The sequence below is a fragment of the Sminthopsis crassicaudata genome, chromosome 6 (assembly GCF_048593235.1).
Source record: "Sminthopsis crassicaudata isolate SCR6 chromosome 6, ASM4859323v1, whole genome shotgun sequence".
NCBI lineage: Eukaryota > Metazoa > Chordata > Mammalia > Dasyuromorphia > Dasyuridae > Sminthopsis > Sminthopsis crassicaudata.
The window spans coordinates 255,738,608-255,759,350 of NC_133622.1; the positions used below are offsets into that span (position 1 = coordinate 255,738,608).

The 20,743-nt window shown below is 58.1% G+C and overlaps 1 protein-coding gene across 2 annotated transcripts in view; it reads left to right on the forward strand.

Moving 5' to 3' along the window:
- Positions 1-19,834, forward strand: part of CARS1 (cysteinyl-tRNA synthetase 1) — a 34,236-nt gene extending 14,402 nt beyond the window's left edge. For both annotated transcript variants that reach the window (XM_074276172.1, XM_074276173.1), the window contains 21 exons: positions 3,711-3,802; positions 4,104-4,192; positions 4,480-4,576; positions 4,950-5,048; positions 5,272-5,421; positions 5,653-5,793; positions 6,573-6,661; positions 8,186-8,307; positions 9,482-9,594; positions 10,316-10,444; positions 10,563-10,692; positions 11,032-11,135; positions 11,321-11,418; positions 11,856-12,045; positions 12,353-12,421; positions 13,079-13,160; positions 15,519-15,599; positions 15,837-15,904; positions 17,824-17,883; positions 18,138-18,221; positions 19,197-19,834. In XM_074276172.1, coding sequence (XP_074132273.1) covers positions 3,711-3,802; positions 4,104-4,192; positions 4,480-4,576; positions 4,950-5,048; positions 5,272-5,421; positions 5,653-5,793; positions 6,573-6,661; positions 8,186-8,307; positions 9,482-9,594; positions 10,316-10,444; positions 10,563-10,692; positions 11,032-11,135; positions 11,321-11,418; positions 11,856-12,045; positions 12,353-12,421; positions 13,079-13,160; positions 15,519-15,599; positions 15,837-15,904; positions 17,824-17,883; positions 18,138-18,221; positions 19,197-19,358 — 2,249 coding nt within the window. In that variant the 3' untranslated portion in view covers positions 19,359-19,834. The remainder of the gene's footprint in view (positions 1-3,710; positions 3,803-4,103; positions 4,193-4,479; positions 4,577-4,949; positions 5,049-5,271; positions 5,422-5,652; positions 5,794-6,572; positions 6,662-8,185; positions 8,308-9,481; positions 9,595-10,315; positions 10,445-10,562; positions 10,693-11,031; positions 11,136-11,320; positions 11,419-11,855; positions 12,046-12,352; positions 12,422-13,078; positions 13,161-15,518; positions 15,600-15,836; positions 15,905-17,823; positions 17,884-18,137; positions 18,222-19,196) is intronic.
- Positions 19,835-20,743: the final 909 nt, after the last annotated feature.

The following is a 20,743-nucleotide window of genomic DNA, read 5'->3' on the forward strand; positions in this document are numbered from 1 at the left end:
AGACTGGCAATCCCCATCAAATTAGCCAATTCATCTTATTGAGAACTTCATTGATCATCTCTCAGACCACCCAAAGTCATTCTGAATCAACTTGTTACTCATGTAGAGCTTTGTAGCGAGCTGTCGTCTCCAGAAGCTGCCGGATCGCTCTCTGGGAAGAGATCTGCTGTGTCTACTCAAATCTTTCAGACAGATTCTTCTTCCTGTAGTGAACCGTTGTCTCCAGGCAGTTGCTGTTAACTCTTGTCCAGAGAAGTGACTTCCCTTCCTGCAGAGAGCTGCGTCAAGCCAGATGTAGTGCAGAGTCTTCTCCTTGAATCCTGGCTCTGAATCTCCTCCAGCTCTTATCCTTCTCCAGGCAGACTGACTTTCCAGGCCCACTGTTGCCTCTTTTATCCTCCCAGAGAATGGGCGTGGGATAAAGGGCTTCTGGGAAGAACCACTTCAGCCAATGAGCTTGCTCCTTCTATCAAGTCAACCTGAGTTCTCACCTTGTAATTGTCCAGACAACCTGAATTCTCACCTTGTCACTGTCCAGGCAACCTGAGTTCTCACCTAGTAATCCTAACAGAGCTTAATGCTAAAAAATAGAGGAAACCAGATCACTAATACTAAAAATGAAAAGTGTTAAGGTACTATTAATGAAGATGAAATGAAATCAATTATAAGGAGTTATTTTGCTCGATTATATGTCAATATATTTAGCAATTTAAGTGAAATGGAAGCATATTTACAAAAATATAAATTGTCTAAATAAGTAGAAATAGAACATGTATATACATGCCTTTTATGTGTGGATATACATAATACATGTGTATAATACACAATATGCTGTTATATATTATATCCACAATGTTATGTACATACATATGTGTATATAAATATTTTTACCTTTAATTTTTAAAATAGTATTTTTCCAAGTACATGCAAAGATCTTAACATTCACATCCCTGTAAATCCCTGTGTTCCAAATTTTTTCCCTCTCCTCCCACAGCCACAATAGGAAGCCATCCGATACAGGTTTAACATGTCCAATTCTAATTTGTTATTTAATTGGGAATAAAAAAAATTTTTTTAGCTTTTTTAGTTAGATACCCAACTTATTGAGCTTTTCTTTGTTTTATTCATCTAAGCATTTAGAGAGATAAAATTTCCCCTAAGTACTTTGTCTGCATCCCATAAGTTTTCGTATGTTGTCTCATTATTGTTCTCAGATGAAAATGTTTTCATGATTTCTTTGACCCACTCATTCTTTAGGATTAGATTATTTCCAATTAGTCTCTTTCATATTCCTTTATTGTAATTTTTATTGCATCATGATCTGAAAAGGATGCATTTAATATTTCTGCCTTTCTCCATTGGCTCATGAGGTTTTTATGCCCTAATCCGTTTAGTTTTTGTGTAGGTGCCCTGTACTGCTAAGAAAAAAAGTATATTCCTTTCTTTCCCCCCAATTCCACTGAGTTAAACACCTTGTTGAAAGAAGCCTTACCTCAAGTATATTTCTGGCCCATTACGTCAAGAATTAAAACTATCATCTTCCCCATGAGGAAATGTAAACAGTTTAACTTTTAAATAACATTAAAACCTTTTTTATATTTCTCTTGAGTCTTGTATTTGAAGATTGATTTTCTGTTCAACCAAGATTTGATTCTTGGTTATAATCCGGGCTCCCTTGCCTTCTGGTATATCATGTTCCAGGCTCTCCAGTCCTTTAATGTAGAAGCTGTTAAGTCCTGTGTAATCCTGACTGGCTCTTCCATGTTTGACTTGTTTCTTTCTGACAACCTGCAGTATTTCCTCCTTACCCTGATAATTCTGGATTTTGGCTACAATATTCCTTGGAGTTTTCATTTTGGGATCTCTTTTAAGAAGTGATTATTTCAATGACTATTTTACCCTCTGGTTCTTGGATGTCAGGATACTTTTTTTTTTTTTTTTTTTTTTCCCTGAGGCTGGGGTTAAGTGACTTGCCCACGGTCACACAGCTAGAAAGTGTTAAGTGTCTGAGACTAGATTTGAACTCAGGTCCTCCTGAATTCAAGGCTGGTGCTCTCTCCACTGCGCCACCTAGCTGCCCCCTACTTCTTGATTTCTTGAAAGATGCTATATACATTCTCTTTTTTTGATCTTGGTTGGCGGAGGGTCCAATAAATAGTTAAATAATGTCTCTTGGATCGATTTTCCAGGTCAGTTGTTTTTCCCTACTTTTTATTTATTTTTTATTTCGTTTGACTGAGTAATGGTTCTCAATAGAACCATTAATTTCCATATCCATTTGTAATTTTTAAGGAATGCTTTTTCTTCAGTTAGTTTTTATGCCTCCTTTTCCATTTGGCCAATTCTACCTTTTAGGGAGTTGTTTTCAGCAGTGATTTTTTTTTTTTTTTTCAATTTGGTTAATTTAATTTTTTTTTTTTTCGGTCAGTTGTGTCCTTCCTTTTCCAGGCTGTTGACTCTCTTTTGTATATCTCTTATTTGAGCTCCAGACCAATTCATATTCCTTTTGAGATTTTACTTGAGGGCATTTTTCTTCTCAGCTAGTGTTTTGATCCTCCCTGTTACCCTCATAGTTTTCCACAGTTTTTTTGCTCCTGTTTTGGTGTTTCTGTGGCTTTTAAAGTTGGGCTTTAACTCTGAGCTTCTTGTGCTGGGGGGCAGGGGCCTGGTCACTGACTTTCAGGGCCCCAGGGACTGTGCCAGGGCAACCTAATTGTGTCTGGTGTTGCCTGGTTTTGGGGGCTGGTCATTTGCCTTTTACACTGGCCTCCTGAGCCAGGACCATGGGAGCTTCAGTTCTGTACAGTGTCTCTTCGGGTCCCTGTCCCTTTTACCTCTCCTCCTTCTGCTCACTTTTTCTGGTTCCATTTTGTGATGCTTCAAGTTGGTAAAAGTGAGTTACAATTTTAAAAATGGCTTCCTTCTATGCCTGTGCCCCTTGAAGTTAGAGGCCGAGGGCCTCGCCCTGGGTCAGGGGGCCAGCCTCTGCTGCTGTGAGCATGGAGAGAGGTGTGGACCTGGCTGAGGGACCTCTCCGGCCCGACTTCCATCTCTAAGTGATGGACTCAGAGGAGCCAGTGTCCCGAGGCCCTCCGGTCCTTCGGCCCTCAGTCTCGGCCTCGGACTTCAGCTTTTCCCTTAGTCTCTCGGGCTCTGACCGCTCTTGGAGAGGAAGGTCTCCAACATCGTGGCTGTCAGCAGAGCAGTTTTCCAAGGGAGGCTCTCTACAATTATGTAGTCAAGAGTCCCCCCCATCTCCCCAAAGTAAGAGGTTAAAAGTGTCTCTATGAAGACAGACAATTCCGTTAAATGCTAATTTGAGTGTTGCTGCTCTGAGGGAGAGACCAATGGCGGCTCCGGAACTCCCTGTTTAATGGTGCGCCATTGATGGAGACTCTCCTTCCTGATTGGTGGGAGAGGACTGGCATTTCTGGGAGATTTCCCCCATGGTGCTTGTGGAAGGACTGAAAGCAGAGCTACAGAATCAGAGGCCCCGAAGGGCAGAACCGGGGCTAGGCCCGGCTCCTCTGGGACAAGAACCTGAGGCGGGCGCCCGCCAGGAGCTCGGCCCACTGCCTGGAACGAGCCTCCTCATCCTCAGCTGCACTGCCGCAGAAAATTCGATTCCCTTCTAGGAGGAGGCAGGCCCCGAACGCGAGGGTGCCTGGGGAGGGGCGACGGGGCTGACGCCGCTCTGGTTCCCTTTCCAGGTAAGGGCCGGCGCGCCCAGCCTCAGTGGTCACCTCCGGCAGGAACCGAGCCTTGTAAACTCCGCCTCTACAACAGCCTGACCCGCACCAAGGTGAGCCACTGGAGGGCCCCGTCCCGCTGCATTCCCTGCAGCCTGGCAGGAGAATGGCAGCAGTCCCCGGCCGTGTCCCCACCTGGGCATCCCCTCCCCCGCCTTTTCTCTGGGGGCTCCGGGAGAATCCCTGAAGTTTGAAACCGTGTCACTAGGCCCCCAGCCCCCCTCAGAACTGAGCTGACAGCAAAGGTGAAGGTGGCCCCTGCCCCCAGGGGCTCAGAACATGGCGTGGGAGGCTGGGAAGGTCAGCGGGGAGGGCCGGCGGCCCCTTCTGACTGGGCTCTCCTTCCCAACAAAGGACGAGTTTGTGCCCCAGCAAGGAAGGAGAGTGACCTGGTACTGCTGCGGCCCCACTGTTTACGATGCCTCCCACATGGGCCACGCCCGGTAGGCCCTCACACTCACCATCAGGGGGAGGGGGGAGGTAACAGTGACCCAGAGCCAGGGAGTGGAGGGTGCTTGGGTCAGCCAGGGCGGGAGGAGCGGCTCCTCCTGGGGTGGGAGGAGGAGTGGGTCCTGGGGGGTCATTGGGGCCCTGGGCCCCCTCCCCATGGGACTCTGAGCCTTAGTGAGGGGTCAGACCTGGAGGTGCGAGGGGAAGTTGGGGTTGGGGCCCCTGGGCCGCGGTCAGCGCGCCCGCTCGAGACAGACTTTGGCCCCTTGGGCACCCACAGGTCGTACATCTCCTTCGACATCCTGAGGCGCGTGCTGCGGGATTACTTTAAATATGACGTCTTCTACTGCATGAACATCACCGATATCGATGACAAGGTGAGGGGGGAGGGGTCGGCCTGGCTGGTGGGGGTCTGTGGGGGGCAGGGCGTCATTAGCCTTGAGAAGGGGGCCTTGGAGCCCGAGCCCTTCACCCCTCCCGACGGTGGGCTCCTACCTCACTGCTTCCAGGGGCTCGGAGCCTGTCTCAGCCCCTACCTGACATCAGAGCCCACGGTCCTTTATTAAATGCCTGCTGTATGCCAGGTGGTGTGCAGAGGGCCAGGGATGCAGAGACAAACCTGCATCTGCACTAAGGCCTGGGGGGGGGTGCTAGTTGGCTCTTCGGGTCACTGGCTCTGCAGGTTACTGGGTCCTAGCGTCACTGGGGCCTTGGGTTCTTTGGGTCACCAGCTCACTTTCCTGCCCACAGATCATCAAGAGAGCTCGGCAGAACCATCTCTTCGAGCAGTACCGGGAAAAGAAGCCGCGGGCCACCCAGCTCCTCGAGGACGTGGCGTCGGCCCTGGAGGTGCGTGGGCGGCGCGGCAGCGGGGAGGCTTCCTCTGCTTGGGCAGTGCCGGGCAGCGCGTACCCCACTCCCTTGTAGCCCCCCCCTTTGCCAGGAGCATCGTCTGGGGGTCCGGGCCAGTCACCTGCAGAGGGCCACCCCGGGTCTCTGGAGAAAGGGGGCAGGGAGTCTCTGCTCTGGGGCAGAGCTTCTGCATCTGGCCCTATCCCCTTTCTCCCTGCAGCCCTTCTCTCTCAAGTTGAGTGCGACCACTGACCCCGACAAAAAGCAGATGCTGGAACGCATTCGGGACGCCGTGCAGCTGGCGGTGGAGCCCCTGGCGCGCTTAGTGCAAAGCAACGCTCCGGGAGACGAGGTCGACGCCTGTGCCGAGGTGGGCCGAGCCCTCTGCCCCCTCCCTTGTTGCTTCCCCCATCAGTGACCCGCAGCCACTGATTAAGCACCTACTCCACGCCGGGCACCCGCCGGTTTTGCTGCTCCCCTCGCTCACCCCCCACCCCTTGGGCCGGGGCTCCCTCGGCCATTCAGGCGCAGCCTCCCCTCCCTCCAAGCCGTGCCATGACCCCGGGCAGACCCCGGAGTGACGGCGCCTCTGCTCCCCCAGCTCTTGTTGGACAAGGCCAAGGACCTGCTCTCCGACTGGCTCGACGCCCGCCTGGGCTCCCAGGTGACCGACAACTCCATCTTCTCCAAGCTGCCCCAGTTCTGGGAAGCCGAGTTCCACAGGGACATGGAGGCCTTGAATGTGAGTCTGGGGGGGCAGAGCCCCTCACCTTTTGGGTGCTCCTGCTTCCAGATGGCTGCGATGAAGGCTGTGCCCTGGGGACCGCTGAGTGCTGGGGGCAAATCCGAGGAGGGGGCAGTGGGGGGAAACTGGGTCCGATCGGCCCCATGTGGGAGTGGGGGGCGCCATCTGGGGGATGTCCTGGAGAAGAGGGGGTCCAGCAGCCACAAGCCAGAAGAGGGAGAGTTTTCCAGGCCCGGGGCCCAGCCAGGAGCGGGACCTGGAGTCTGGTGGGAGGGCAGCCAAGGGGCCCAGAGCTTGTGTGACGGGGGGGGGGGGGGGTGATTGTGTGTGTAATGGGTGTGTGTGCATGCACAGGAGCTCATGGAGGCCTTGAAGGCCACACCAGGGCCCTTGATGCTGCTCTTCAGGAAGCTTAGTCCAGGAGACTGAAGGCCTGGTGCTGCGTTCTTTAATGATGCTGCAGTCCCGAGAGGCAGAAGTTCTTATCCCCATCCTCCAGAGGAGGAAACTGAGGCACACAGTTAGTGCCTGAGGCACGGTGGCGGCCCCTACGGGGGGTCTTAGTGACCAGCCTCTTCCTTAGAGGAAAGAGAGCCGGGGGTCCCAGTGAGCCCTACCCCACTCTGTTCAGGATGAGGGGAATCACTTCGTCCTCCCTTTTTCCTTTTCCTGTCTTAATTCTGTGGCTCCGACCAGGGCCAGGGGGCCATGCGCACACATTAAGGCCTGGCCTTAAAGGCGCTGTTGCCCCCAATCCTGTCCTGTGTCCCCCGCAGGTGCTCCCCCCGGACGTCTTAACGCGCGTCAGTGAGTACGTGCCCGAGATCGTGCACTTTGTCCAGAAGATTGTGGACAACGGCTACGGGTGAGCAGCGGGGGGCCGGCCTCGGGCCCCCAGCCCCTCGGGCTCTGGGTTATTCACTGGCTCTGGGGAGGTTCGGCATTAAGTGAGGGCTTGTGGGAGCTCCGGGACAGCTGCCTGGAAGGGAGCATCGACAGGCAGGGTCTTCTCAGGCAGTGCTTGGGCGCCCCCTTGTGAGGCGCTGCGTTCTTGCACTCCCAGGTCCTCCCTGCATCCTCTGGGACACTGGACACCGGGACTTTGGTGCCTCAGCCTGACGGGCGGGGCCAGAACCACTCCTCCCTGGGCCTGTTCCCTGAACCTTTAGTAAGCTCCTGCTGTATCCCAGGCTCTGGGCCAAGTGCCAGGGACAGAAGTGATGTCCACAATCTTCTAACCTTCCTGCTGGGTGACCCCGGGCAAGTCACTGAACCCCAATGGCCTCAGTCAAAAAAATGCATTTACAATTAAGAAATAAAGGAAGTTATTTAGGAACCATTTTGCCCAATTATATGCTGGTGAAATTGGCAATCAAATGAAATAGGCCAATATTTACAGAGATTTAAATAACCGTAATGAACAAGCCACAAGGGAAACGAACGGCTTGACTCGGCACCGGCTCAGGGCTGCCGGGAGACCTCGGGTGTGCCGGGAGGGGGCGTCCCTGCAGCACAGATTTTAGGGCAGGAGGGAAGCAGAGGAAGCAGCAGACCTTTAGGGCCGGAACCCTTTTGTTCTATGACGGGCTGTGAACAGCCCCCTGCCCTCTCCGGACGGGGCGAGGCCGTCCTCGGGGCACGGAGGTCGCCCCCAGCGCCCCCTTCTTGGAGAAGATGCATCTCAAAGTTTCCTCGACTCATTTCAAAATCTCCGTTTTAGCAAAATTTATACACTTGGGTCACATAAAATCTCACCGACCATTTCAGGAGAAGGTACTCAAACTGCAAGATATTAAAAGCTCCAAGAACTGATTCCGAGCAGATTGAAAAACATCGGTTTCTGCCACTCGCCTACCTAGGTTTTATGTGCGGTTTGGCGGGAATACTCGGTTATCTCCTAACTGCTGGTTATGAACGTTTCTGAGTGTGGACAATCTTCCACGTTGGCGAACTTTGTCGCTCAGTGACACAAACTATCTGCAGATCTGCATCCGCGCCTAACAAAGAAGGACCATCTATTTCTATCAAATTGTTCTTTTGTAATTTTGGGCGCCAAGAATAACCTTATCCTGTGAGACAATACGTTAGGCGTTGGTTTGGCCCCGGGGAGGATGGTCGAGGGGAGGGCGAGAGGCTGAAGTCAGTGCTCGGCTCCCCCAGACCCCACGTGGGCCCCGAGGTCCAGCTTGGGGAGTTCTCGCCGCACCCCAAGCAGCGTCGTGCTGGTGAGCCGTAGCCGCAGGACATACGGGACCAGAGAGGGACAGAGCAGGCGCTGAGCCTGGCCACGATCGTTTGGGTAGACGGTCGTCCGAGGCAGGACTCGAACCCGGCGGCACCGCACACACTGCTTTGGTGGGAACGCGTGCTTTGTTCTCTTGGTTCCCAGGTACGTGTCCAACGGCTCCGTCTATTTTGATACGGTGAAGTTTGACTCGAGCGAGAGACACTCCTACGCCAAGCTGGTGCCGGAAGCCGTCGGGGATCAGAAGGCCCTGCAGGAGGGAGAAGGTGGGCAGGCCATCCTCCCGGGGGGCGTCCCTGCGCCTGGAGACCACGGGGTGTGCCGGGAGGGGGGGCGTCCCTGGAGCACAGAGGGCTGGGCGGCTGCGCACTTTGTGATGGACAGACGGCGGGAAAGGCCCCCTCAGGCCTAGACTCAGCATCTGGCGTTTCAGCCTCAGCTGGCCCGAGTGCTGCAGAGGCCTCCAGGGCGACCAGAAGGGAGAGCCGGCATTCTGTGTCCGGTGGCTCCGTGTCCGGCCCACGGTGCTCAGGGCAGTCCGCAGCAGGCCAAACCCCCTGAGCAGCCCTGACCCGCCGGGTTGGTCTCGGCATCTGACCTAGGCTCGGCTGCCCCCCGGGGCCATGGTCCTCCACGTGGTCAGTGACCTCGCTTTCCTTGCTTCCTTCCCTTTGCCTCAGCTCGTACGAGCCCCCGTATTTTGGGGATTCTTTCTATCAGTCCTTTCTTCCTAAGACAGCAGTGCCCCGGCCCCCCCTTCCGAGGCCCTTCTGCTGAGAGAGTCTCCTCCCTGCCTCAGCCTGGCCAGGCCCCTCTGCCCCTCCAGCAGGATGCCCAGGCTGGGCCCAACTGCTGTGCTGCAGCTTAGCGCCACACGAGGGCGCCGTTGGGACGGTGTTTTTGGCTGCTGGGGCCCTTTCTCCCTGGGCCGCCTCTGGGGCCGCGTCCCTGAGCAAAGGGCTCTCCGGGCACGTGGCTCTGAGATCGAGCTCAGTTCGGTCCTTTGGGAAATGTCCCTGAGCTCCCGGGTCGAGGCTGGCCCGTTGCTTGCAGGCTCGATGCTCCTTGTGGCCCCTTGGACAACGCAGAACGGCCCTTGTGTCCTCCCTTCTTGCTGACCGTCCCCTTCATCCCCTCACTTGCTTCCTCCACATTTCCTTTGTCACTGTGGCAACCGAACCGTTGATCTTGGCCTGCTCCACCCCCCAGCCCCAGTGGTCCTCGGGTCCCCGGAGCCATTCCCCAACCCCAAACAAGGCCCATAAGGGGGCGTCCGGGCTGGCCCCCTCACAAGGCAGGGTAGCCACTCGGTTACCCAGACACTGCTTCCAGCTACTCGGGCCCCTTCCTGCCGTGCGCTGGAGCAGCCCCGGGACCCCTAGGAGTCCCAGAGCTCGGGGCCCGGCCCCCTAAAGCAGCCATGGCCCTCTGCATTCGCAGGAGACCTGAGCATCTCCGCGGAGCGCTTAAGTGAGAAGCGCTCGCCCAACGACTTTGCCCTCTGGAAGGCCTCCAAGCCTGGGGAGCCGTCCTGGGAGTGTCCCTGGGGGAAGGTAAGCCGCAGCTCTGGGACCACACGGGGGGGGGGGGCCAATCGGCGCTCTGGGGCGCACGTGCACACGCTTAAGATTTAAGAAAAGGTGAAGTTTTTAGCATGTAATTGGCGAGTTGCACCTATGTGCCATGGAGATGGGCGCGCTTTATAGCTGTGTATCACGCACTTTCCAATTACGGGTTAGAAAGGGCAGCTAGGCGGCACAGTGGGCAGAGCCCCACCCCTGGAGTCAGGAGGACCTGAGCTCAAATTTGGCCTCAGACATTTACCCTTCCTAGATGTGGGACCCTGGGCAAGTCACTTAGCCCTCTTTGCCTCAGCCAAAAAAAAAAAAAAAAAGATAATTATGTTAGATTTTAGCATTCATTTTTTAAAATTCCGAGTTCCAAATTGTTCCCGTCCCCCGCCTCCTGGGAAGGCGAGCTCGTGCACGCCCAGGCAGTACTGTAGGGGCCGCTCTGTGCCACAGCGGGTGGACTCCTGGTCCGGCCTCAGACACTTCCCAGCAGAGTGACCGCAGGCCAAGAAAGCCCCGACGGGGCCTGCGGCTCTGGAGCAGCAGCACCCCCACAACGCTGGTGTTGACCCCCTCGGGTTTCCTACCTGACTCCCCGGGCCGGTCCCGGACAGCCGGGCTCGTGTTAGTTCTGTGAGGGAGGGGTGGGCTTGGGCGGGCAAGGCCGGAGCCTTCCAAGCGGGAACGGTGCTGGTCCCCCCAGGGCCGCCCAGGCTGGCACATCGAGTGCTCCGCCATGGCCGGGACCGTCCTGGGGCCTTCGATGGACATCCACGGGGGAGGGTTCGACCTCAGATTCCCGCATCATGACAACGAGCTGGCTCAGTCAGAGGTGAGTGGCCGGCGCCGGGGTGGTGGGGGGGCGGGAGCCCTGGAGCCCGCGGCTCCTGCCAGTTCTGGCGGGGCCCAGGGCCCGGCCCTCCCTTTGAGCCTCTGCCTCCCGGCCGCAGGCCTACTTTGACAACGACTGCTGGGTCCGCTACTTCCTTCACACGGGTCACCTGACCATCGCGGGCTGTAAAATGTCCAAGTCCCTGAAGAACTTCATCACCATCAAGGACGCCCTGAAGCAGCATTCGGGTATGGCCACCCCCTCCCCCGCTGACCCCCCACCTCCCCCACTGGCGCTCTGGCCTTGGCTCCTGTCCTCTCCTTCCCTGCGCTGCTGTTGGGGCCCCTCGGGCCGAGCCTTCCTCTCGTGCACAAACGCCCGACTGTCCTCCTCGTGCCCACGTCCCCAGCCACCACCGTGCGGCACGGACCAGACAGCGCGGATCCCCAGTTCCAGCGGTCTCCCAGCTCAGAGGCTCCCAGAGCCCCTGCCCAGGGGCCCCTCCCCCCAAGCTCCCAGTCCCGGGCTTTTCCGCCTTTTCCCCGCGGCGCCGCTCTAACGCCGCCCATGGTCCGTGTCTGTGACAGCGCGGCAGCTGCGCCTGGCCTTCCTGATGCACTCCTGGAAGGACACGCTCGATTACTCCAGCAACACCATGGAGTCGGCCATCCAGTACGAGCGGTTCATGAACGTGAGTGCGCCCCCCGCGCCCCAGGGGCTCTGCCCCAGGGAGGGGGGTCTGAGAGGCGGGGAGCAGTCACCGCACGAGAGCTGCTCCTGGGGGTCCCCGGTGGGCTCGGGGGTCCCAGGATCCAGAGGCCTTTGCAGGCCGCAGGGAGGCCTGAGCTACAAGGCGCGTGGCCGCTGTTTCCCCAGGAGTTTTTCTTGAACGTGAAGGACGTCCTCCGCGCCCCCGCCGATGCCGCCGGGCACTTTGAGAAGTGGGAAGGGCCGGAGCTCGAGCTGAACAGAACGTGAGAAGCTTGCAGGGGAGGGGGGAGGTTGTGGGGGGGTTGTGCTCTGGCTCTCTGGGGGGCTCCCTCAGTGCAGCTCTCCCGTCCCCCAAAGGTGGGGTCTCTGCCACTGCTCTCACTCGCCAGCTCTCTGACTCCCTTGTAGTGGCTTTGTGCCATGGGCCAAATGACCCCATTTTTCCCCTATCCTCTCCTTCCGTCCGTGGCGGAGGTCATGCAGAGCGGGGGCACAGGGGCCTTGTGGGCCCAGAGCCTTTGATAGTGCTGATGGCCTGGAGATAAATGGCTGCCAGGGCCCCGCTCCGCTTGGCCTGGGGCAGAGCCAGAGCATCTCGGCGGCACTTCGGGGCCCTCTTGGCCGAGTCCCTGGCGGACAGGCCAGACCCCCTTGTTCCCAAAGGGCTGAGCAGCCATCGTCTCATCTCCCTCCTCGCCAGGTTTTACGACAAGAGGGCGGCGGTTCACGAAGCCCTCTGTGACAACATGGACACGCGCACGGTCCTGGAGGAGATGCGCTCCCTGGTGGGCCAGAGCAATCTCTACATCGCGGCTCGGAAGTCCGCCCGCAAGCTGCCCAACCGCGGCCTGCTGGCCAGCATCGGCGCCTACCTCACCCACATGCTGAAGGTGGGCCTCCTTCCCCACCGGCCGCCTCCTCCGGGGGGCGGAGCGGGCCACGGCTGGGGGGGCTTCAGAAGAGCTCCGCTCATGGCCCCTCCAGAAAGCGCCCCCTGCCCCTCCCTCCCCTCCCATCTGTGTCTGCTCTGGTGAAGCACTGGGGTCTAGGCTCGACAGGGGGCCCGCGCCTGAGCCGGTGTGAGCCACACTTGGAGCGGAGGCAAAGGATGGGGAAGGCCTGTGGCTGCCACGCACAAGGGACCGGGGCGCGGGAGGCTCCACGTGGCTGCTCACGGCGCCTTCGTCCCCATCCTAGGTCTTCGGTGTCATTGAGAGTGAGGAGGCGCTCGGCTTTCCAGTCGGGGGGAATGGATCCAACATGAATGTAAGTAGGAGCTGGGGGGTGTCTGGCCTGTACCGTGGTGGGCGTGTCCGTGGCCCGCTGGGAGGAATCATTCCGTGCCCATTTCAGTGCTGGCAGCTTCAGAGGGGCCCGGGGCCTCCAGAAGGTCCGGCCTTGGTCTTTAAAACCCCAAGTGCCACCTTGGGAGCTGCCCGGGAGCTCGGAGGCCCACCATAGGCTTGGCCCCAGCCTGGGCACCCGCAGGAAATGTGTGTCGGGGGAGGGCAGGAGGCGCCGCTCAGGCCTAACCCCCAGAGCTGCTGACCCTTCAGTGACGGAAGCTGGCCCGCCACTGGGGAAGGTCAGCAGCTGCTGTCCAAGGTCCTGCCCACTGCAGGGGGCTCCCGGGGCCGAGAGGCCTGGACCCCAGAGTCGGTGTGAATGAGGCGACCAGGAGTCACTGAGAGAGTCAGGATGGTCCTGGAGTCCTGAATTCAAATCTGGGGCCAGACTGATCAGCCGGATGACCCTGGACAAATCATTGAACTGCCTCAGCTTCCTTGACTGTAAAGTGGGATCATAGCCCCTCTTAGGGCTGTTGTGAGGATCAAATAAGGAACATTTGTAGTGTGGAGCACACGGCACATAGTAGGTGCTCAAAAAACACTCCCCCCTTCATCTTTGGACTGTTTCCTGCAGCTCGAGGCGACCGTGATGCCCTACCTGCAGGTGCTCTCGGACTTCAGAGAGGGAGTGCGCAAGATTGCCCGCGAGAAGAAAGGTGGGGGCGCGGGGGAGGCTCTGCTGGGATTTCCCCTTTGGCGGGTCCTGGACATTTCTGAGTGAACTGTTCTGATTAAATCTCGGGCTCGTTGGAGGGTTGGGAGGAGCAGAGCTGGTCTGCCAAGATGGGCAGTCCCTGAGCATTGACTGAGCACCTGCTGTATATCTGGGTGCCTGGAGATACTTCAGCTTCACGGGGCCCCAGAATCCTCACATCAGACTTCTGGGTGACCACAAGCTGCTTTATTCTTCTAGGCCTTGTTTGCTCATCTATAAAATGGGGCTTAGACTCTGACCTTTCAGGCCTTTCCAGTCTTGGGGGCCTCTGGAGGAGGGCAGAGGGCACAGCTTGGGCAAAGGCAGGGAGGTGGTGGGGAAGATCTTGTTTCCATGGAGTTCGCGGCGCTTCCAGCACGTGGGGTCCCTTCCGGTAGCTGGGACGGGAGTCTGGATTGAGAGAATCCCGGCCCGGGGGCCGCCGCTCTGTGCACCGGACCAGATCCCTGGCCTCTGGCGCTCCTTCGGAAGGATATGAGCTCCTACTGGTAGCCAAGCACTGCTTCCGGGGGCGGGGCTTGCCGCCATCTTCCCGTGGCGGCCCTGGGCTGGCAGGGAGAGCCTGGTGTCCCCATGCTGGAAACAGGGGGAGGGGAGGAGGCTCCGCGCCCGCAGACTCTCACTTCATCTTTTTTGCTGAGGGCGGATACCCCGTGAACCTTCCCTTGGCGAGGAGCCCGCCCGGCGCCGTCCTGTTGTGGCCCCACTCTCTGTCTCTGAGCCGTTAATGGCCTCGGTCCCGGGGGCACGTAGTGGTTCTCAAAATGAACCGGGAAGTTGGGGCCGGGAACCTTCTGGAGCCAGAGCTCCGCCGTCGCCTGATCCTGCTGATGGCGGGCCCTTTCCGTCTGGCTTCTCGGTCCCCCATCGGGGCCAGCGTCTCTGCACCGGCCGGGCTGCCTAGGAAAGGAAGGCCTGCCGGCCCTCTGCCTCCCCTGGGGCTGGGGCTGCCAGGGCCGGGCCAAGGACAGCAGAAAGCGAGAGGGGCCCGCTTGGGCCCACTCAGTCTGCAGCCTTTGAGTCCTCCGCTTCAAGAATCCAGGCCTTTGCCCGTGTCTGTTCCGAAGCCCATGGCGTGACGGTCCTGCCCGGGCCGGGGACCTAGAGAATGACGGCGTGACGGTCCTGCCCGTGTGGGACCCAGCGGACGGTGGCGTGGCGGTCACTCCTTAGGAGCCTTCCCCATCCTGGCCCTCTCTGGACATTGCCTCCTTTGTGACCTTTGCAAAGCAAGTGCCCAGAACCGGACCCAAGCCTGGGCGCTTCTCATTCCAAGCGGGCAGCAAGGGTTTGGGGAGAGAGATCCGTCTGTTCCTCGTCTGGGTGCTTGTGGGCCCACGCCCGGAGTGCCGTGGTAGCGGTGACCTTGACTGGACATCCTCCTACCGAGGGCTGAGGGCCATGGCTGTGGCCCGGAGCTGGCTCCTCTGGGGGGCCTGCGGCCCTTTGGCAGCCCCCATTTCTGTGGGCAGGCGCCTGGTAGGAAGACTGGTAGAGAACCACAGATTAGCCTGGCCAAAGCGCCCGCCTTCCTGCTACGTAGAATCCTGTGGAGCAGCCGAGGGCCCTCTGCTCGGCCTCTGTCAGAGAAAGGTCGGGGGGCTTAGTGTGTGCCCCTGAGGGGTCTGGGAAGGCTCCCTCTGGGCAGGGGCACAGAAGTGGGCATCAGAGAGCCAGTGGGGGCACAGAAGTGGGCTTCAGAGAGCTGGTGGGGGCGGAAAGACCTCTCTGAGCGCTGGTGGGACAGAGCAGTCCGGGACAGGCGGCGCGGAGCCCAGGGCTCCCAGTGGAGTTTGTCCGGGCCTTGCGTGGCCTGGGGCGCCGGGAGAACTCACATCTCTGCAGGGGAGAGACGGTCTGGAGGCTGGGCTGGTGGGAGGTGGCAGGCCTCTGGAGGCGCCATCCCCACGGCCAGGCCCAGGCCCCAAAGGATGGGAGTGAGGGGAGGAGGAGGGGCAGCTTGCCCTTTGTCCCGGCCTTTGGGAAAATGCCCGGGAGGTGGGTCGCGGCAGGGCTGCTCCGTGGCTCAGGTTCCCGTCCAGGGTGTGACGGGCGTTTTCTCCGTGAGGAGAGGAGGCTCCCCTCCTTAGGCTCGGTTCTTTCAGACTCTGAGTCTCCGGAGCCTCCAGTCCCTCCTCAGAGGGTGGAGATTGGTGCCGGCCCCACGGGGCCAAAGAAAGTGGCTGAGCAGGCAGAAGGATGGAGGGATGGAGGGCGGGCGGGCGAAGGCGGTCGTTCGGCCCCCCCGGCCCTGGTGGCGGCCAGTGCCGACCCTGACCCTGTGTTTTCTCTCGCCCAGTCTCCGAGGTGCTGCAGCTCAGCGACGCCCTCCGTGATGACGTCCTCCCCGAGCTCGGGGTGCGCCTGGAAGACCACGAAGGTGACCGGGGCTTCCCAGGGCCGATCCAAGCAACTCAGAGCGGGCCACAGACGCTGCTGGGGATTCTCTGCAGCGGATTCCCCCGGATGACGGCGGCCCCGCTGCCCCTCCGGCGGTTCTGGGGTTCACCCCCCCGGGTCCAGAAGTTTCATCCCTCAGACTGGTCACTCAGGGCCCCTTTGGGAGGGGGAAGGAGAGCGCCGAGGCTGCTCCCGTGACCTGTGACGTGCTTTGCAGGCCTCCCAACCGTGGTCAAGCTGGTGGACAGAGACACCCTCCTGAAGGAGAGAGAAGACAAGAAAAAGGTTGGTTTGTGAAACCTAGAAGAGGGGAGGGGGCTCTGGGAGGGGCTTGAATTTGTTGGAAGACACGGGCAGGGGTGTCTTGTCTGGGAAGAAGGGGCCGCGGAAAGATGAGGGCCTGGAAGCGGGCAAAGTGACACCGACGGAGGACTGTGGGGGGGACTGTCCCACCCTGGCCCCAAGTCAAATGAAGGACAAATAGAGTGAAGGCGCCAGTGGGTAGCGCGTCGCTCTCGGGGAGCGTAATTCTGGGCTCTCTGGAAACGCCCTTCGCCGGGCCGGCCCTTGGCTGCTCCATCTCAGCCGGCTCCCAGCCAAGGAAGTTTGCGGGGTAAGGGTCTCTGGCCCTGAGGCACAGGTGCAGGGCCCCCTTTTTGGGGCAGTTTGGATGTGGTCATTTGTTCAGAAAATGGGGGGTCACGCAGTGGGGGCCGATGGGTTTTTGTGCACAGGGTCGCCGTCCAGGCCCGGGAGGAGCTGTCACCGGGTGGGTGGGAGGGGTCTCCAGAACCTGCTCTTCTCCCACTCAGCCCCCACGGCGGGCCGAGCTCAGGAAACGTTTCCTGGAATGGATGAGGCCTCGAAGGGCGGTCTGTGGCCTTTTTAGTCCCCTCCTGACCAGGTGCATCCCTCCAGTGCACGGTAGCGTCTCCCAGCGTGCACCCCGACCAGGCCCGGGCAGGGCCGGGGACATCGTGCCAGTGGAGGGAGGGGCCCACACAGGCAGATTCTGAGGGGGGTCCCCAGAAGGGAGGCTGCTGCCCAGCAGCACTGAGCTCCCAGGGGGCGCTGAGCTGAGAGGTCAGCTCCTCGAACCCTGACCAGCTCCCGTCCTCTGGACCGGCCTGAGAGCCCTTCCCATCTCCCCCTGTTGCCATGGTCGCCCCCGTGCAGGCACCTTGTCCCTGGCCAGGCTTCCTGTGCTTGTGGGTCTCTGGTCGGTCGCGGAGAGATCAAGGCCCTGAGTTCAGATCCTGCCTGTGACTGACTGCCAGATGCTGGCCTCTCAGCTCCCTTTCTACTATAGCATAAAGGTCATGTGACTGACTGCAGCTTCCTGGCCTTCCCCTTCTCTTTCTCCTCTCTCCTCTCCCTCCCTCCCCCCTCCTCCCTCCCCATCCCCTGCCTTTTCCTTCACTGAGCTCAAGGGGAAGTCCCTTCCTTCCTCCTCGCCTCCTCCCTGCCCAGAGTAGGTTAAACAAAGCTGTTTTGTCCCCACCAGCACAGAGGGGGTGCGCTCACTCCCAGGGGCCACCCGCTCCTCATGGGAGCCTTTCCTGAGGGAGGGAGGCAGGGAGGGGTTCTGGGAAGCTCCCAGCCTGCTCTGGCCTTGTCTTACCGAGCCCTACTGGACGTCTCTCGTCCTACAGAGACTGACCGGGCCCGGGGGAAGGCCCTCCTCCTTCCCGTTCCCCTGGACCTCTGTCTCCAAGTCGTGCCCAGGATTTTGGCTCTGAAACGTGCGGCCTCAGGGAGGCCCAGGGCAGCCTCCTCTTCCTTGTCCGAGGGTCCCTGAGTGTTCCAGAGCAGGAAACTCCCAGAGGACCCTCTCTCCTTCCTCTTGTGCTCCAGGCAGGGCTGGGAATTGGCAATGGGGCCTTTTCATGAGTCATTTTGATGCTCTTTTAAGTCTCTTCATGAAGCTTCTGCTCAGGGAGCATTGAGTGTTGGCAACAGATGGAATCTCATGACAACAGAGCCCGCCGTCAGGAGCCGTGCCAGTGCTCTGGCCCGAGGCCAGCGCTCCCAGCCGCGTCCCCGTGGCCGCCTTCTTGCTCCCTGGTGGACAGTCGGGAGGCGCTCGGGGCCGGCAGGATGCCCAGGCCGGGCCAGACCAGGCAGGGGCTGCCCGGCTCCCAGGGAGGGGCTCCGGGGACACTTGTGACATAGTAATGTGACTTTTCCCTGTGCCCCCCCGCCAGGCTGAAGAAGAGAAGAGGAGGAAGAAAGAAGAAGCTGCTCGCAAGAAGCAGGAGCAGGAAGTAAGTCGTTCAAGTGGAGTGACCCCATGGGGCGAGGGAACCGAAGGGCCTCCTGGGGTGGGCACAGGCCACCTGCCGTGGCCCCTCCGGGCCCCTCCTGCTGCCGGGCTCGGCCCATTTCCCTGGGAGCAGCCCAGGGGTCGGTCTGCAGGTCCTTTGACCTGTGTAGCCTCTGTGCATGTTCTGTTGGCATAATCTCCATGGAAACCCTGGGATTCCACCCTTGGCGGTGACTCGGATCCCTTGTGTTCCAGGCGGCCAAACTCACCAAGATGAAGATTCCTCCCAGCAAGATGTTTCTGTCGGAAAGTGATAAATACTCCAAGTTTGATGAGAACGTAAGCAATCTTTTCTCTCTCCTAAACAACCGGGACTGGAGTCATTAAGTCTGGGAAGACTGAGAAAACCGGCCGAGCTTTGGTCGGGCCAAAGAGGGGCCGCTCACGCTCCGCTTGGGCCTTTGGTGTTTTACCTTTACTCCTGCTCCCTCTTCCCTGCCACGGTGCTCAGAAAACTTCCTGGTCCCCACAGGAGCAGGGCCTCTCCCACAGAGAGCAAGCCCACCCTCCGGGCCTGAATTTCTGGCACTTCCTTCTCAGGCTTCTTAGAGACCGTGACGGGCCGACCCAATGGGAGCCCAGACACCTGCATTTCCCATATTCCCTGAACAAAATCTTGATTCTAGCAATATGTCTTCTTTTTCAAAAACATCCCGCTTCCAGATGCTGCCATGTGGCTGCCTCTCCTTGTTTATAACTTTCTAGCCAGTTGGCTGGCGTTCGACTCCTTCCCTATCCCCGGCGCCTTTCTTCATAGGTGAAAGGTCGCTCTGTGGACGTTTATGGGAAGAGACATGGGTGGTCCTTTTTCTTTGATAAATGAAGGGAGAAAGGCTCCGGCAGGTCAGGTATGAGAGAGGTAGCATGGAACAGCCTATGGAAAGCTGGAGCCAAGAAGCCTGGGATTCATTTCCCATCCCCGAGCCGCACAGCCGTGTGACCCCAGGCAAGCCATTGAATTGCTTGTAACGTTGGCGACTCTAACTCTCTTAATTGCAGACAAAGTGTTGACCATGTTTGTGGACCGGACTTGTAATTTTATCACTTAGGGAACTCTGGTGCACAAACACGCGGGCAGGTGAGGCTTTATTGACCATTGGTCAACGGCTGAGCTGACCTGAGCCGAAGCCTCCTCTCCCTGCACGGCGTTGCCTTTTCCACCAGCCCTTGTCAGGCACCTGGGCAGAAAGGGGGAAAGTGTGTGTCAAGTTAGCTGATTGTGGAGAAAGGTTCTGAAAGCTCTTCATGTTGCAGGGATTTCCCACCCATGATGTCGAAGGCAAAGAACTCAGCAAAGGACAAACGAAGAAGCTAAAGAAACTTTTTGAAAATCAGGAAAAACTACATAAAGAGTATTTGCAGCTGGTTCAGAACGGCAGCTTCCAATTCGAAGAGAAGGCCGATGGATTTTCTTGAAGTAATCCGAGGTGAAGGAGCCGTTCCTCTGTGCCTGCCAACAGCCATCCGGACAACTTCCTGAAGCTTTTGTTGTGTTGCCCATTTCTCTGGTGGCCCAGACTGGAGGATGAGATGGTGTGGATAGCCAGCGTGCATCGTCCACCGTAGAATTCTGGAAATCAAACGGCCCTGAGGACCCTGAAGCTGAGCCAGCTTTCCTCCCCCCCATCGCCTGTGCGGCGCTTCCAGACGATGCTGCTCGGTCAGCAGCTCCCAGATGAGGGGCCCCCTCGGTGTGCCGGCTTCAGCCGACTGAGAAAACTGTCTCCCATGCTGATTGTTATCCCGCTAATCTGGCTGTGGTCTGAGGGCATCGACCTGAGAGATGTTGGGATGGGAATAAAATGTCCAACAATTGTATAGCAGGACCCACCGAGAGACCCTAAACAAAGGTTTGCCTTTCCAGGCATAATGAATAAATCCTTCACCAGTTCCGTTGTGTTTCCAGTTGACAATTACACTTCAGACCGGGCAGCAAGGGAAGTGATAGCTCAGCATGGTGGGGGGGGGGGGTGTCTGTGCCCGTGCTGTCCGTCCAAAGCCAGGAGGCCTTAAAGCCAGGGGCTGTGTTTATTCGTCAGAAATCCAACACGTCCCTTTGGCCATGCGTCTGGGTCACATGAGGATCATTGGGAAGAATGGGAGATTTAGCCAAGGGAAGACTTGTCCAAGTATTTAAAAGCTGTCCTGGGGAAGGGGATCTTTTTTGTGGGTCCCCAGAAGCAAGTCTTCAAAGATTCTCTGAATCCTGCTGCTTCCCTTTTCTCCTTTGGTGCTTTGCAAGGGTCGTTCTCACCATTGCTCTTCAGTCCCCAGTAGGTGCCAGACTTCTGGTAATGAGCCTCTACTGTCCCACACTCTGTGATAGCGAAGCCCCGGGACCCCAGAGAGCAGAAGGGACTTTGTTAAATTCAGCCAGTTAGTAAGTGGCTGAGCCAGGGTTCCACTCCAAGTGTCTTGACACCTCCAGATCCTGTGCTTTCTCCCACAGTTAGGCCGGCCTCCAACTGCAACCAGCTAGGTCCTTTGTGTGCAGGCCTGTGCTCGGGCTCCTGACATCCTAATATCCAGATCCTGTGCTTTTCTCCCATAGTTACGCCGGCCTCCATCTGCAACCACCTAGGCCCTCTGTGTGCAGGCCTGTGCTCGGGCTCCTGACTTCCTAACATCCAGATCCTGTGCTTTCTCCCAGTTAGGCCGGCCTCCAACTGCAACCACAGGCCCTCTGTGTGCAGGCCTGTGCTCGGACTCCTGACTTCCTGACTTCCTAACATCCAGATCCTGTGCTTTTCTCCCTCAGTTAAGCCGGCACTCCAACTACAACCTCAGGCCTCTGTGTGCAG